Raw genomic sequence first — 17,453 nt, forward strand, 5'->3', positions numbered from 1 at the left:
CAGCATACCCAACCATCCATCCAGCCAGCCAGCCAGCATACCCAACCAACCATACATCCATCCGGCATGCCCAACCAACCATCCAACCAACCAACCATCCATCCATCCGGCATACCCAACCAACCACCCATCCATCCATCCATCCGGCATACCCAACCAACCATCCATCCATCCATCCATCCAGCATACCCAACCAACCATCCATCCATCCAGCATACCCAACCAACCACCCACCCATGCATCCATCCATCCATCCATCCATCTGGCATATCCATCCATCCATCGATCCATCCAGCATACCCAACCATCCATCCATCCATCTGGCATACCCAACCAACCACCCACCCAACCAACCACCCATCCATCCATCCATCCGGCATACCCAACCAACCATCTATCCATCCATCTGGCATACCCAACCATCCATCGATCCATCGATCCATCCAGCATACCCAACCATCCATCCATCCATCCATCTGGCATACCCAACCAACCACCCACCCAACCAACCAACCATCCATCCATCCGGCATACCCAACCAACCATCCATTCATCCATCTGGCATACCCAACCAACCAACCATCCATCCATCCATCCATCCATCCGGCATACCCAACCAACCATCCATCCATCCACACTCACCAGGATAAATAAGTACCATCTCACTGGGCAGTGTTATACCCAGGAGTGGACAGCTGCCCAGAGCTGGGGGAATTTCAGCTGCTCTTACCTGCCAGGGCAGGATGGACTGGTCCAGTTCCATTCAGATTCTTAACTGGGAGGGCGGGAACCCTGAAGCAGAGACAAGAGAAGTGAAGCAGAAAGCACATTTAGTTGTTGGAAGGTAGTGCCCAGAAGGCTAAGCCACACCCTCCGAAACCACTGCTCCCGGAGAGGGAGACGGGAGCGGAGGTGAAGTTAGTGATGTTGCTCCCCAGACCATTGTACCTTTCCAGGGGTGATGCCAGAATCCCTTCCAAGAGAGTGCAGAAATCCAGCCCAGGATCTAAAGGCGACCACTCCTGCATTCAGAGTATTAGCTAATGGAGCATAACCCACAGCCAGACCAGCAGAGAGCCCCTCGCTCTGTCATACCCTCGAAACGAGGATCCCTGACCCAGATCCTGTGTCCCCATTGGTGCCCTTGTTACATCTCTATCTCATAGCACAGGATACAAATGATTCCCCCTGAACTCAGTGGGGGTCCCACCAGCGCCTGCAGTGGACGCTGGGCATCCCAGGCCAGCAGAGAACAGCGGCAGGCCCCTCTGGCTGATGGAGACAGGTGAGGAGGGGCTTTGGGGGAAGCTGCACTGGCTGGCGGGTTTGCCTGCACCTGAGGCTAGGGATCTGGTGGGAGTGGGCCTGAGAGAGAGACTGCAGAACGAATCAAAGGGAAAAGCAATCAGCCCCCCCAGCTCGAGGGGCATCCTTGTTCTAGAGCCCCCAGCATGGGGCTGGTGGAGCCCCTAACCTGTTGTGTACAGCTCCTGCTAGGGAGCCCTGGGCTCTGCTTCTGGCTCTGGTGCTGACTCACTGGGCAGCCTTGGGCCAATGCCCTCCCCTGCCTCAGTTTCCCCATTGCACACTGAGGATAATAAGCCTCCCTCTCTCTCCTTGGGTGAGGCATACTGAGTCCCGCAGGCAAGAAGGGACCAAGCCATTACACGACAGCCAGAGCATGTCCATTCTGCCCTAGGAGCCAGGCTCCCTTCCATCCCCACCCCCCACTGATCTCCTTCCACCTACAGCACTCTGTTCTGCTTTTCAGGCCGAACATCCCTGAGACACCTGCTCCCCCCGCCCCGCTCCTTCCCCTGGATCAAAGGTTGGGGCTGTGGGCCAGGAGTCCTGGGGGAGGGGAGCCCATGGGGGGGCCGGGTTGTGCCGGCTGTGCCCTCCGGCTACTGCCAGCAGCAGGCAGGCATGGTGCCCAGCCCAGTCAGTGCGGCCAGGCGCGCTGGTAATGAAGAGCCCAGCCCCCGGGGGTGATGAGAGCTTTCCCAGACATTTGTTCAATTAAGCCCTGTGCTCAATCGTATTAATTAGTGCTCAGGCTCTTGGGGCTGGGCCAAAATGTCAGCAAGGCAGATCCTGCTCCCTGTGGAGTAAAGCTGCTGGATTGCTTCGGCGGGAGCCTTGCAGAGAGGCTAGGAGCCTCCTCCACCTGGGGGCGGGGGCAGGGGACCAGGACCCCCTCACTGTATTGCAATGCCCCAGGGAGAGAGGGGAGGATTCAGAGCCCCTACCCCAGTGATTCTCCAACCTTTCCATACCACCCCCCCGGGCCGGGAACAGCCAGCACCAGCGAGGGCTCCAGGACAGCTGAGCCCAGCGCCAGCTGTTTCACAGCAGAGCGCCTACCAGCAGCTTCAGCTGTGAGCACTCTGGAGCCATGAAACTGACGGGAATGACAGCAAGGGGTGAAGTTCGGCAGTGTCTACACAGACACCCTGCGCCTCCGGTGGAGCTGGAGTTCTGACGTCAGAGTAGCAGGCCGCTTCCTGTGGCAGAAGCAGCTTTCTGGTGCAGACACCGACATAACTGGTGACAGGAATTCGAGATGGCAAAGCGCGGGCCCGTGGATTCCACCTCCGGGAGGCGGGGGAGAGCAGGGCGGGTGTGACCCCTCCGGGGTGTTCTCCAGTGCTTTCTCCTACTCAGTTTGAAGCGACCCAGATGAGGGAGCTTTCACCACCACCAGTGTGCCTGTCTGGGACACCTGCCTGTGCATGTGTCCTTGCAGCACGCACGCGCCAGGCAGCGAATGCATGGGTGTAGCAGTCCAGTCTGTGAGACCCTTTGTGTACATTCTCTGTGTGTGTGCATGTGCTCGGCGCGTGTGTGTGTGTGCTCGGAGCGTGTGCACATGACTAGGAACACTCCTGACGGGCTCCCATCTGCCCATGCTCCGCGGACTGATTAACTCTGTGTTGGCTGCTGGGCCGGTGAGCCGAGAGCACCCGATGGCAGGATGCCAGCGCATCACTGGCTCTGTTCCAAAGCTGCAGTGCTCTGCAGCAGCAGCAGGGATGGTCCCTGCCTTCCCAAACCTGTGTGCCACTCTCCTAGCCCGGCCTGGCCTCCCTCACACGGGTTTCCCCTTAAGAGAACCACGAGCTGTGTACCAGTACCAGTGGGTGCCAGGTTGCGGTGGCGAATTCAGCCCCTGGCTATTTAGTGGGTATGGCCGTGGTTGGGGATTGGGAGGGTGGATTTAGTGCTGGAATTTTCCTGGCACTGAGAGCCAGGCAGCTGATGTGCAGGCCTCTCCCACCTAACTCTGCTAGTGCTCCCCAGTCCTGTGCTACAGCCAGTCCCTCCCCACAGCTCCAGTCCTGCCCCTCCAACGCCTCTACCCTGCCCTGCGACACCTTCCGTACTTCCAGCCCTGTCAGTACTCCCCTAGCTGACCTGCAGCTCCACCAGTGTCCCTCCAGACCGACCTGAGACCCTGCTGTTCTGGTCCCAGACCTCTCCACCGTCTCCCCTTTGTCAGTCTCCAGCCGCCTGGCCAGGGGGAGAGAGGCAGGCACAAGGGGCATGGGGCTCTGAGCTGCAGAGTCCGGGGGGTGGGGAGGCAGTAATGATGTCCTGGGGGTGTCCCTTCCAGGGTTTGGAACAAGCTAAGAGCCCAGGGATCCAGCCCAGGTTACACTGGGCCAGGTGTTTTGGGGCCAAGTTCCTGGCTGGCCCGGCTCTATTGCCTGCATTGGATTGACACCAGCAGAAGGTTGGACCTGGGGAGTTCAGTGCCTGGGGGTGATGCCTCTGCTCTGCAGACAGGATCAGTGCAGCTGATTGTTATCCACTACAGCAGGAAGTCTCCATTTGCATTCGTAACCCTGCTGCCCATTGGAACTGGCAGCAACACGGGCCAGGTTCAGTATCTGGGGGTTTCTCTTCAACAATGCAACACAAACCCAGCTCAAGCCCCCACCCAGTGACCTGGGACAATTACACACCACCCCTGGGCGCCTCGGAGAGGCAATACTTCCCCTCTCGCAAGCACAGAGTCTGAGTGCAGAAAAGAAACTTTTAATAAAAGGAGGGAAGTCACCGGCATTAATCTGGGGAAACATTGCGAACGGGGTTCATACGCATAAACCATGAGCAAAAGACCCACCCCCAAGTAAGTTGGGCAGTGTCCTTTTCCGTCAGATTCTTAACTCCAGCAACCAAAAGTCCCGTTAAAGTCCCCTTCTCTGCACCCCACTCACGGTTGCTGCCCTTGGTCAGTGCAGACCCAGGGTGCATCTGCAGATCTCACCTTCTGCCAGTAACCCTACCAGCTGATCCATGCTCTTCTTTGCCAATTGATGAGCACACATCCCTACCAGCTGATCACAGTACCTTTCTGCCAGCTATCCTACCAGTCAAACACTGCACCTTGCTACTAGCTGTCCTGCCAACCCCTGACAAATCTACCAGGAAGTCTTCAGGGCCCATCAACCCATGTCTCCTCCCTAGCGAGTGCTGTTCAGTTGAGGGTGAGTCCCTCCATCAGGATATGACAATTACAGTTCTGCTGCCTTTGATTCACACAACAAGGATAACAATCCTTTATTACTCCTGCCCCAATAACAAGCAGATTGGGAGATACAACACCAAACAAAAGTGATCATTTGGGCAAGCAATCCCATCATGCAGAGCACCTAGGCAGGGTGGGTGTGCCCATGCAAACAAGATCAGCTCCTGAAGTCCTCTTCCACAGCTCATCACTGGATGTCAGGGAAGAGCTCATTCTAGACCCTGCTTACACATTTTAGGGGTTCTCCCGTACCCAGTCCTCTGGGGAGTCCTCACACCTCTGGAGATTGGATGACATGCCCAAGTGATGGCCCCACCGCTGCCCACCACCACCGGGGATGTGACACAGCCAGCATGCGGCGGCCTTGCCAGCTCGTGCTGTGAGACACCTGTGTAGGAGGGAGGGGGATTTTACAGAGAACTGGGTATCCCACCCCCACCCCACCCCCCGCAGGTGGACAGCGCTGTCTCCCATTTTCCCAGTCAGGGCCAATGGGATGCACTAAAGCAGCCAAGCATAGTAGTTATTGCCCTGGGGTTGGCCAGAGAGCAACAGCCACTCTTCAACCCGCCAGAGCTTTGCACCATGTTCCTGCTCTTCAGAGATTTTCTCCTGCCTCAGCTGGGCATCCTGCTGTGAGCGGGGTGCGGGGGAGCTCACTTTCACAGCAGGGAGCCCCTTGCTCCTCAGAGCTGGAGGCAGCTGTGAAATTCCAAGCACGTCATTTTCACTGCTGGTCGGCTCCCTGCTGCGAAACTGCACAGCCACAGGCTCACAGCTCGGGCTGTCACCCCAGGGTGGGTGGGGGGCTCCAGCTGTGAGCCCTGTGCAGCAGTCAGAGCCTCACAGTGTGCTGCTCCAGTCCGTGCAAGCGCTCACAGGAGGACACCAACAGCCCATTGAATTACTGGCCAGGCTGTAGGTCGACCTAACTTAGGTTGACCTAATTTTGTAGTCTAGACAAGCTCTAGGACTACTGTGGAGAGAGGGGCTTGAGCAAAGCCCCAGGATGCAAAGAACCCTGATCTACTGGAGAGGAGGGCAGGGTTAAAATCCAGGTCTGGATCTAAATCTGCCACTGACGCACATGCCCAGCACGGGTTCACCCTGTGACAGTGAGAAACATGTACCCTCCAAGGCAGGGGTTCTCAGCCAGGAGTTCGGGGTCCCCAGGGGGGGCCCAAGCAGGTTTCAGGGGGGTCCACCAAGCAGGGCCAGTGTTAGACTCACTGGGGCCCAGGTCAGAAAGCCGAAGCCCCACTCATGGGGCTGAACCCTAGGGCACTGAGCCAAGCACCTGGGGCTGAAGCTGAAGCCTGAGGAACTTAGCTTCATGGGAGCCCCAGTGATATGGGCCCCAGGCAATAACTTCAGCCCTGGCTTTATATGCAGAAAGCCAGTTCCTGTGGCACAGGTGGGCTGTGGCGTTTTTATAGCATGTTGGGGGCCTCAGAAAGGAAAAGATTGAGAACCCTTCTCCAAGGCACCTATCAGCCCTTCCACTCCCCATCACTAGCTATACCCAGGCCCAATTCGAATGGAGATCTGCCACTGGAGAATGGAGTCCTTAGCACCTACTTTACTCTGCATAATCTGTCCTGTCCTGTCCTCTGTGGTCTTTCTAGGCCCCTACCACAGTGGTACCTAATACCAGACACAGTTCAGTTTAAGGTGATGATAGACTTAAGGATGTTTCTTCTCTCCCCATCTTCCACTTTTGTTGCTGCCAATGTTTTTAGGGACATCATCACCTGGGGAACATTAACCCAAGAGGTGGGTTCATGCTGTGAGTGACCAGGTTGGGGTTCCATCTGATCCCTGATGGTAAGAGGTTCTGCAGCCATGGCCCTGCGGCTGAGAGCCCCCCTGTCTGAACCTGCGTTTCTCCTGCTGTTATTTACTTCAGACCATTTCTCCAGTTTGTCCAGATCATTTTGAATTTTAATCCTATCCTCCAAAGCACTTGCAACTCCTCCCAGCTTGGTATCATCCGCAAACTTTATAAGTGTGCTCTTTGCCATTATCTAAATCACTGATGAAGATATTGAACAGAACTGGACCCAGAACTGACCCCTGTGGGACCCCAATCGTTATGCCCTTCCAGCATGATTGTGAACCACTGATAACTACTCTCTGGGAAAGGTTTTCTAACCAGTTTTGCACCCACCTTATAGTAGCTCCACCTAGGTTGCATTTCCCTACTTTTATGAGAAGGTCATGCAAGACAGTATCAAAAGCTTTACTAAAGTCAAGATATACCACATCTACCGCTTCCCCCCTATCCACAAGGCTTGTTACCCTGTCAAAGAAAGCGGTCAGGTTGGTTTGACACAATTTGTTCTTGACAAATCCATGCTGACTGTTACTTTATCACTTTATTATCTTCTAGGTGTTTGCAAATTGGTTGCTTAATTATTTGCTCCATTATCTTTCTGGGTAAAGAAGCTAAGCTGACTGGTCTGTAATTCCCCGGGTTGTCCTTATTTCCCTTTTTATAGATGGGCACTAGATTTTCCCTTTTCCAGTCCTCTGGAATCTCTCTCATCTTCCATGACTTCTCAAAGATAATCACTAATGGCTCAGATATCTCCTCAGTCAGCTCCTTGAGTATTCTAGGATGCATTTCATCAACATCTGGTGACTTGAAGACATCTAACTTGTCTAAGTAATTTTTAACTTCCTCTTTTCCTATTTTAGCCTCTTCTGATCCTACTTCATTTTCACTGGCATTCACTATGTTAGATGTCCAATCACCAGCAACCTTCTTGGTGAAAAATGAAACAAAGACGTCATTAAGCACGTCTGCCATTTCCACATTTTCTGTTATTATTTCCCCCCCCCCCTCATTGAGTAACGGGTCTACGCTGTCCTTGGTCTTCCTCTTGCTTCTAATGTATTTGTAGAATGTTTTCTTGTTACCTTTTATGTCTCTAGCTAGTTTGATCTCGTTTTGTGCCTTGGCCTTTCTAATTTTGTCTCTACATACCTTTGTTATTTGGTTATATTCATCCTTTGTAATTTGACCTAGTTTCCACTTTGTATAGGTCTCTTTTTGATTTTTAGATCACTGAAGATCTCCTGGTTAAGCCAGGGTGGTCTCTTGCCAGACTTCCTGTCTTTCCTACGCAGTGGGATAGTTTGCTCTTGTGCCCTTAATAATGTCTCTTTGAAAAACTGTCAACTGTCTTCAATTGTTTTTCCCCTTAGACACTTGCTTCCCATGGGATCTTACCGACCAACTCCCTGAGTTTGCTAAAGTCGCCTTCTTGAAATCCAGTGTCTTTATTATGCTGTTCTCCCTCCTACCAGTCCTTAGAATCATGAACTCGGCCATTTCATGACCACTTTCACCCAAGCTGCCTTCCACTTTCAAATTCTCAACCAGTTCCTCTGTTTGTCAAAATCAAATCTAGAACAGCCTCTCCCCTAGTAGCTTTCTCCATCTTCCGAAATAAAAAATTGTCTCCAATACATTCCAAGAACTTGTTGGATAATCTGTGCCCTGCTGTGTTGTTTCCCAACAGATGTCTGAGTAGTTGAAGTTCCCCATCACCACCAAGTCCTGAGCTTTGGATGGTTTTGTTAGTTGTTTAAATAAGCCTCCTCCACCTCTTCTTCCTGGTTAGGTGGTCTATAGTAGACCTTACCATGACATCACCCTTGGTTTTTACCCCTTTTATCCTTATCCAGAGACTTTCAATAAGTCTGTCTCCTATTTCCATCTCAACCTCAGTCCACGTGTATACATTTTCAATATATAAGGTAACACCTCCTCCCTTTTTTCCCTGCCTGTCCTTCCTGAGCAAGCTGTACTCTTCTATACCAATATTCCAGTCATGTGTGTTATCCCACCAGGTCTCTGTGATGCCACCTATGTCACAGTTGTGTTTATTTACTAGCATTTTGAGTTCTTCCTGTTTATTCCTCATACTTCTTGCATTGGTATACAGACATCTAAGATACTGATTTGATTCCCCGCCCCCAGTTCTGTCTTGTCTCTCCTTTATCCCTGCTATAACAGCCCATGCGCCTCCCAAATTCCAAACCTTCTCCCAGGTCTCCATGTCCTGTGGGCTTTGGTCACCTGCCCCCTTCGAACCTAGTTTAAAGCCCTCCTCACTCGGTTAGCCAGTCTGTATCCAAATATGCTCGTCCTCTTTGTGACGTTATTGATATAATCTGGGATCATACAGAACATGGTTGCAACCAAGGTCCTGTAGTGGCACCAAATCTTATGTAAAGGGGGTCATATAAGGTGTCTAAGACCAGGTTCTAGGTTGCTGGTTATGATTATGCTGTCTGTATGTCTGTGTATCATTTTGTAGTTAAAGTTATAAGTATTGGCTCGAGACTGTATTTCAAATGTGTGCTGTGTTTCTGGGTGACACCCCAGACAGGTTGGTGTCAGCTCTGCCTAGCCTGCTTGATGGCCCATTAAGGACCATCAGCTACACAATTGACCCATGGAGAGAAGGCAGACACGCCTTGTAACTCAGCAGGGTGTGCAGAGATTTGTCCATGTGACTCCAGACTCCATTTTGCTGTAATTTTCCACAGTAAGAACAAAGAGGTTCTTACACCTGGAAAAGCCTATAAAAGGCTGATGCCTCATCTCCATCTTGTCTTAAATCCTGCTTCTTACCTCTGGAGGGACTTTGCTACAAACTGAAGCTCTACACAAGGGACTGATGACCCATCCCAGCTGGGGATGTATTCCAGAGACTTGATTTGAACCTGCAGTTTACTCCATCACTGCTACAAGCCTGAACTAAGGACTTTGCCATTACTGTATGTAATTGATTCCATTTAACCATTTCTAGCTCTCATCTCTATCTTTTTCCTTTTATGAATAAACCTTTAGATTTTAGATTCTAGAGGATTGGCAACAGCATGATTTGTGGGTAAGATCTGATGCGTATATTGACCTGGGTTGGGGCTTGATTCTTTGGGATCGAGAGAACCTTTTTCTTTTATTGGGGTGTTGGTTTTCATAACCATTCATCCCCAGGACGAGTGGCACTGGTGGTGATACTGGGAGACTGGAGTGTTTAAGGAAATTGCTTGTGTGACTTGTGGTTAGCCAGTGGGGTGAAACCAAAGTCCTTTTTGTCTGGCTGGTTTGGTTTGCCTTAGAGGTGGAAAAACCCCAGCCTAGGGCTGTGACTGCCCTGTTTGAGCAATTGGTCCTGAATTGGCACTCTCAGTTGAGTCCCGCCAGAACCGCATCGTCACACCCTTCCTTGATAGATGGACCCCATCTCTGTTTATCAGTCCTTCTTGCTGGAACAGCATCCCCTGTGGTCAAGGAAGCCGAAGCCCTCCTGGAGACACCATCCTCGCAGCCAGGCATTCACCTCCAGGATGCATCTGTCTCTGCCTGGGCCCCTACGCTTGACTGAAGGACTAAAGAGAACACCACCTGCACTCCCAACTCCTTCACCCTCCTCCCAGAGCCCTGTAGTCACTTCTGATCTGCTGAGGGTCATACCTTGCAGTACCATTAGTGCCCACGTGGATGAGTAGCAGGGGGTAGTAGTCAGAGGGCCGGACAGTCCTCAACAATCCCTCTGTAACATCTCGGATACAGGCCCCTAGCAGACAGTGTACCTCTCAGGATGCCATGTCAGGGTGACAGATGGGTGCCTCCGTCCTCCTCAGAAGAGAGTCTCCAACCACCTACGTTTCCTCCTGGGAGTGGTGGTTGTGATCCTCCCAGCCTTGGGGGTACATGGCTTCTCCTCCTCCTCTGGGGGTGATTCCTTGTTGCTCGTTGACAGGGCAGCATATCGGTTTTCCATCATCGTGGTGGGTAGTTTGGGAGTAGGGGTGGAGAATTGCCTTCTGACAGAAGTAACCAGCAGCCAGTGTCCTCCCTGTGACAGAGCCATATCCTCCTCCCCGGTGGTGTGACAGCAGTCCTCTGTAGTTAGATAGCCTCCTCCGCCTTGGATGTCTCCACATGAATACTCTCGAGGAATTCCTCGTGGGCACGGTTGCTCCTCAGCCAAGCCATCTCCTCCTGTAGCTCTCCCATCTGCTTCCTGAGAGATTCCACCAGCAGGCACCTTTCACACTGGATGGTCCCCCAGCCTGGCTTTCTGAGAGTGGGAAATGCAGGCCACAGTCTCTGGAAATCCACAGCAGGATCTGGGCAGAGGCATCCATGGCTAGGTTCTCTGTCTGGATACAGGTGCAGGTGGAGGAGACAGGAGCAGCGTTGGCACTGGCGATGTGGCCCTTCTAACCAGAGTGATTATTTTACATCTCCCTCCCACAAACTCCTTCTCAAACTCCCCTGTTCGCTAGTTCCCCTTGGTCACTTAGCCTCTGGCTTTTAAGGCTTTCTCTCCTAGGTCAGCCCTATGTTGCATTGGCCTTTATTGCTCATGAGCGGAGCTGCTGTACGCTGTGACAGCCGCAGCTCCCATGGGGCGGGCACTGCAACCCTAGGTACGGTGAGTTGCACTGGCCCATCCTGAAGGTGATGCGCGCATGGATCATGGAGGCATCGCCTTTTTCTGGGAGTCTCTGTCAGCAACCTATGGGCCCAGGAATGGTGAGGATTCAGGCCCAAGTCCTGGGCTTTGCACCATCATGATGATTCATGGTGTGGTGCCTTCAAGTGAAGGCAAGGTGAGAGTCTGGGTAAGTTCCTTGAAGTGTTGCTTCCCCTCTCCCCACACACACTTCTTAGCTGTTCTACACAGACTGAGCTCTTCATCCAGCTGATTATTTCTGGGGCATCTTGAAGCCTGCAGATGCTGCCCAGGTGAAGGAGATATGTAGCCGAGTACCCTGATTGCACTGACCCCATGGTAATGGCCCCTCTCTCTGAGCTCTCTCCCACAGGTGTTAAAGAGGTGGGGTCTGAATACTCCATAGCGTGAGGATCTGGATGAGGATGTACAGGTGTCCATTCTGCCCCTCTGGGACCTACAGGAATGACTGGATCAAGTGCAATGCTCCCAGTTTGCTCCTGGCAGGTTCCTTATGCATGAGCTCGGGAACTGCTGGGCAATGACATCAGAGACTGCGGAGAGCTCTAGCAGCAACAGTATAGTTAGTGGTTTGTTCCATGGCCAGAGTCACAGGGACCACATCCATCAGCACCTGTAGAGCTGTCGTGGGGCAGCACCCGGCTGTGACTGAGAAGGAGCCATGACACTGGGTGATGCTGCTGCGTGCCACTGCCTTCTCAATGGTGCTGAGCAAAGGGCAGGGGGAAGCTGGGGGGTAGCTGGAGAGCTCCGTGGTATCAAGGCCAGGGTTTCTCAGCACTGGCTGCACTACTGCACTCTTTAGGGTGACTACGGCTAACCTTCTCTGCTACAGTATTGCCAAGAGCTCTGCACTGGCTTTCCAACTAGTAAGAAGGGGCAGTTTCACAGCTGCAGGGGGGGGGGGGGCAGAAATTCTGTACCACCCCTAGGGGGCCTGTTTGGATTGATTGACCCAAATTCCAGTCATCTTCGTATGGCTGATGTAGATGTTTTCCCACTCAGATGGTTAAACCAGATAACTGCGTCAGGAGTAGCAAGTGTAGCGCTGCGATACGTCCTTCGTATTTGTGAATCGGGAATTGAGTCGTTCCATGTTCATGGTCTGTTCTAGTGACCAAGTCGCACACTGCAGAGTCTTTAATTTTCCATTTGTGCAGCAGGTATCCACATCTGCCATGGTTTGTGTGGATGCGGTTTAGGGTTGTCCATAAGCTTCGCAGGAGATTGAAGCTGGGGTCCTTCTGTGTTGCGTCTTTCACAAGGTGTTTGTTTGTGACTTCTTGTGAACTCCGTTTGGCTTTCCAGGCTTCCTCAGGGTTGAAGCTGCACTGATGAAGGTTAAATGCGTGGGTCCAAAAGGGCCTATGCGGCTCCAAGCAGTGATGAGGGATATTGCTGAGGTCCTGGTAGGTGGGGAGATGTTTGTTTTCCATGATTCGCTGGAATTCCCAAAGGGTTGCGGCATCGTGGCCAATGGATGGGGGAGCAATGTGCGACAGCTGCAGCAGGCAGGCAAGGTGTTGGGGTCACCTGGAGAGTTCCAGAGCTGCACCACATTGCAGTGTTCACTTGGATATCAACAAGTCAGGTGTGGCTATTTCTGGTCCATCCCGGTGCACAGTACCTGGCTACAGAGTACACAAGGGCCATCGCTGATGTCCGTAGCTCCCCAGATTGTGCTTGCCAGTTTCTGGACCAGGTTGGCTCTTGTGGAAGAGCCTTCACACAGCCCACTCTGTTAAGTGAGAAATCATGACTAATGCCATCAACCCGGTGACCGAACATCGATCAACCATCTCCCAGTCTTCAGAGCAACAACGCAAGCCACTGTAACAGCCCTCGTCAGGTTCTGAAACAAGGATCCTCCAACTCCAGTTCCAGTGAGGCTGATTGACAAAGTGGTACTCTGTGTGTCTGTCTCGCTGTCCTGTACCCCAGGAACCCTCAAAACAGCCCTGCAGGAAGCTGCGTAAGTGCCAATATCCCCATTCTGCAGGTGGGGGGATGTGAGGCTCACCTGTTGGTACATTAGTGCCTGAAGATACAGATGGGCACCGAATGGGATTTTCAAAAGCATTAAAACCAATGGGTGTTAGGTGCTTTTGAAAATTCCACTGGACATTGATCTGCATCTTTAGGCACCTGAATACCTTTGAAAATCTGTTCCTAAGTGTCACCCAGAGGCTCCTTAGCAAAGGGTCCCCTATTCTTTGCAAACAACTCTCACCTCACACCTGACAAATTCACTCCACCAAGCACACATCTTATAGGACATTTATCTGCAAAGAATAACAGGTGAGGTGTCTACAGAAAGCTCATAGCTTGTTAAACGTTGTACACCTTGCAGGATGTAAGTAGGGGTAATATTTATGGAATAACGTATTTATACTGAAAGCAGGCTTTAGGAACTAGCACTAACAATTAGTCACCAGGGGATAATGTGTCCCAGGGATGGCCCTGTGGTCAGGGAGGAGTTGGCACCCTGTCCTGTTTGGCTGTGATGCAATGCAACGCTCCATTGTTTAGCTTTGTGCAATACCACAACTTTCAATAGGAAACCATCAGAAACAACTGCATAAAAGCCAAACTTCTTACACGTAAAATGGAACTTTACAACAAGACAGGGATTTGCCCTGTCTGTGATAGGCACAAAAGACTGTTTCAGAGACGGGAGAGGTCCTCTGGATCCATTCACCGAGAAAACCCTGTGTGGAGCTGGGATGTTTCCATAAACATTTGGATCCTGGGGTAGGGGCAGGGGGTCTCCGTGCGCTGCCCGCGCCCCAAGTGCAACCCCTGGGGTGTAGGCAGGGGGTCTCCGTGCGCTGCCCACGTCCCGAGCACAAACTCTGCAGCTCCCATTGGCCGGGAACTGCAGCCAATGGGAGCTGCGGGGGTAGAGCCTGCCTCAGCCCCACTGCGCTGTCGACCAGGAGCCACCTGAGGTAAGCGGAGTCTGGGGGCTCCGCACGCTGCCCCTCTGCACGCCGCTCCCAGAGCAGCCAGCACATCCCTGTGGCTTCTATGGTGGGGGCAGTGGGCTCCGTGCACTGCCCCGCCTTCAGGCACTGCCCCCGCAGCTCCCATTGGTTGCAGTTCCCAGCCAATGGGACCTGTGGAGTTTGTGCTTGGGACGTGGGCAGTGTGCGGAGCCCCCCTGCCTGCACCCAGGGGCCGCAGGGACGTGCTGGCCACTTCCGGGAGCGGCACGGGGCCAGGGAGGCAGGGAGACTGGCTAAGCCCTGCTGCGCTGCCAGACTTTTAGCAGCCTAAAATCTCCCAGTTTGGCTTCAGTAGCCTCCAGGAGATAGAGGCTGATTCTGAGAGACTCCCGTTGAAACCGGGAGGGTGGCAGCAGCCCTAGAAACTCCAGGGTAGGGCTCTTCTGCTCTTCCCTTTTAGAGCCTACATCCCATCGGGGCAAGGCTACTGTAAATCTCATCGTACCTGTCAAAAGGAGGGAGGGGGTGCTGGTAAAATACTTCTCCTTCATGGTCCCCAAACTGACCAATTATAACAAGCCACTCAGCGCACTTCTGTTTCATGGACAGCAGAAGCTCCTGTGCACCATGGCAGCTATTAAATGCACTTAGCAAATCCATACACAACACATCCTCCTACATCAAGGGACCCTGTTGCTTGAGCTACAAGAGAATCTTGTTTGACAATGAACAGTATAGGGTCTATGACATGCAGTCAAGCAATCCTGATTCCATCCTGTAAACAGACACACTAAAACCAATTTATACAATTTTCTAATACTAAAAATACCAGTCAAAATGTTCAGATGTGACTAGTGATTTTTGGGGATGGGCTGGTTGAAAACTACTTTTCAGTAGAAAATTGGGAGTTTTCGATTAAAAATTTTCCACGAAAAGTATTTGATTTCCATGAAAATTCTGATTTTTCATCAAAAAGCCAAATGCCCTAAAACCAAAATATTTCAGTTCGGAAATGCTGCTTCGGTGCCTCATGGGAATTGTAGTTCAGTTGCCTCATGTCCCCATTCTCCTTTATGGGCCAGGCTCCCGAGCTGGACTACATCTCCCATAATGCATCATGTCCAGGGACTCCCCATGATACAACTGCCTCCCCTGACCAAGAGGGGAGACTGGTGCATCATGGGAAATGTAGTCTAACTGAGGCACTCATTCTATAGAGACGAATGGGAGCATGCCACAGCAGAACTACAGCTCCCATGAGGCACCATTTCTGATTTGAAATATTTTTGGTAAAAAATCAAAATTTTCCAGAGGTAGAAAAAAACATTTTCCAACCAGACCTAATTTTGGGTGCCTCCGTTTTTGGACGCCCAAATGGAAATGCCCTAAAGCAATCTTATTTTGACAAAGTGAAGACCCCCCAGTCTCTGAAAATCTGGTGTCAAAAGATATCTTAGGCTGTGCCTCCAATATCACTTTTGAAAATCTTGGCCACCAACTTTGGTTCTGGGTTCTAGAGTTTCTACATTGTTTTAAAGGGAAGGCCACCTATTTTTAGCTCAGGGAAGGGTTATTTCTACAGGGGGGAGGTAGGGGTTTCTGGAGCAGGACTTTCCTCATAACATTTTATTTTATTATATTTTTTAACAGTTGAGGGCAACCAATTATTTTGTTTGTCTGGATTGACACATTCCCCTGCTGGACCCCAGCCACCAGTCCTGATCGATAGCACCCCCTGCTGTTTCACTCTGTGACTTCTGAGAATTTCAGCCAATGCACATCTCTCCTTAGCGTCAATGCCCTCTGTTACTCCAGATTGGGAGTGCTGTTCACAGCTCTGCCAATGCACCACAATCCTGACCTGCAGCACCACCTGCTAATCCAGCCTTTGCCCAGCACACAGGTCTGCAGATGCCCCTTGTTCCTAACCCACCCAGACCCCTGGATTTCCAGTCCTGGACCACAAGGAGCTCTGCCGGTTTTCTCTCCTCCAAGACCTTCTGCAACATGATTCATTCTGGAAGGATGGAGTCAAACCATTCAGAGACAGAACAGGTTCCAAACTGTCCCAACACAGCATGGGACCTGGCCTTTGGTTTGCACCTTTCTGCAGTGTGGCCGGAATGATAAACAGGGCTAGATAAGAGATGTTTTGTCACCCTGCACCCCACATTACCAGGTGACTGTTCAAAATGTGCAGCCATCAGAAGACACTTAAGCTAGACCAGATGCCGCATTTTCTACTCTTCTCCCCCGAACATGATTTGAGCTTCTCTCTCACTATGCCCCTGGCCATTCTGCCTGGCTCCCTCACTGCCTACTCCTCTCATTCCCCTGGATCTCCCTCTCCCACTTGTGGCTCTGGTCCCTCTGCCTCCTTTTCCATAGCAGCATCCCCCAAAGAGAGGTAGCCAGATTGACTCTTCCCCCATGTTTCCAGTGATCACAAAAGTGTGAATGAAAGAAATCAGAAAAAAAACAAACCAGCAACGTGACTCCTGGGGAGCCTGCGTCAGACCACACTGACACAGTAAAGACACAAATGTGAAAGAAGCAGTCGGACCAAATTTACAATGTAAGCGCAGTGGACTGCTAGAGAGTGGGTGTCCAAAGAACCTTAATAGGACTCCAGGTTCAGAAAGCTGTGGAAGATGTGGCAAGACACCAAGCCACTTCTGGCAACCAAAGAGGCAGAATGTAGGAGATGCCACAAACTGGGACATCCTGCAGTAATATTCAGGTCCCTACAAGTAGAAGAAATAATCTGAGAGAGAGTGTTATCACTGGATGACAATGAGTCCATATGTCTAGGGACTATATCCTCAACAGAACAGACAACACATTGATACACAAGCGTGAATCTAGACGGTCAAAATCTTAAAGTTAACACTGATTCTGGAGCAGCAGTCACTGCAATTCCGAAAAAAGATGATATGATCCCGGGATGGAGCTCTGCAAAGACCAAGTAACATATTATGTGGCACTAGTGACACTACATTGGATGTTTGTGGCCAGTACATTGGGAAACTGGAGAAAGGATGGAAAGTTCTTCAACACATAATATATTCAATACAAGGTCCTGACAACTCCCCTACTAGTGTTGCCATCAGGAAAAGGACTATGTCTGCTAGAGAAACTGGAATGGCATTAATGGCAAAAAGCAAACAGTACAGGAGATGTATCCACACATCCTCCCAGGGCTTGGAGTACAAAATAAAACTGCTGCCATCAGCAACTGCCTTTGCTCTCATAGCCCCACACCACATCTCTATACCCTTGCTAGAGATATAGGAGTTATTTTCCAGACAGAACTCACTGACTGGTTCATGGGGAAGGTTGTAGCACTGAAGCCCAGTGGCAAAACTCCACATTTATGTGGACCTTATGCAGCTTAATACAAGCGTGTGCAGAGAAAGAAATGATCAGAGGCCAAAATGTTCTCAAAATTAGATGCGAAAGCAGGTTTCTAGCAAATCCCTC

At 51.4% G+C, this 17,453-nt stretch overlaps 1 protein-coding gene across 1 annotated transcript in view; it reads right to left on the reverse strand.

Annotated features, from left to right (window-relative positions):
* Positions 1-17,453, reverse strand: part of DTX1 (deltex E3 ubiquitin ligase 1) — a 100,120-nt gene that overhangs the window by 12,200 nt on the left and 70,467 nt on the right. Inside the window, exon 4 of the mRNA XM_039505531.1 lies at positions 731-792. Coding sequence (XP_039361465.1) covers positions 731-792 — 62 coding nt within the window. The remainder of the gene's footprint in view (positions 1-730; positions 793-17,453) is intronic.

The sequence above is a fragment of the Mauremys reevesii genome, linkage group 18 (genome assembly GCF_016161935.1).
Source record: "Mauremys reevesii isolate NIE-2019 linkage group 18, ASM1616193v1, whole genome shotgun sequence".
Lineage (NCBI taxonomy): Eukaryota > Metazoa > Chordata > Testudines > Geoemydidae > Mauremys > Mauremys reevesii.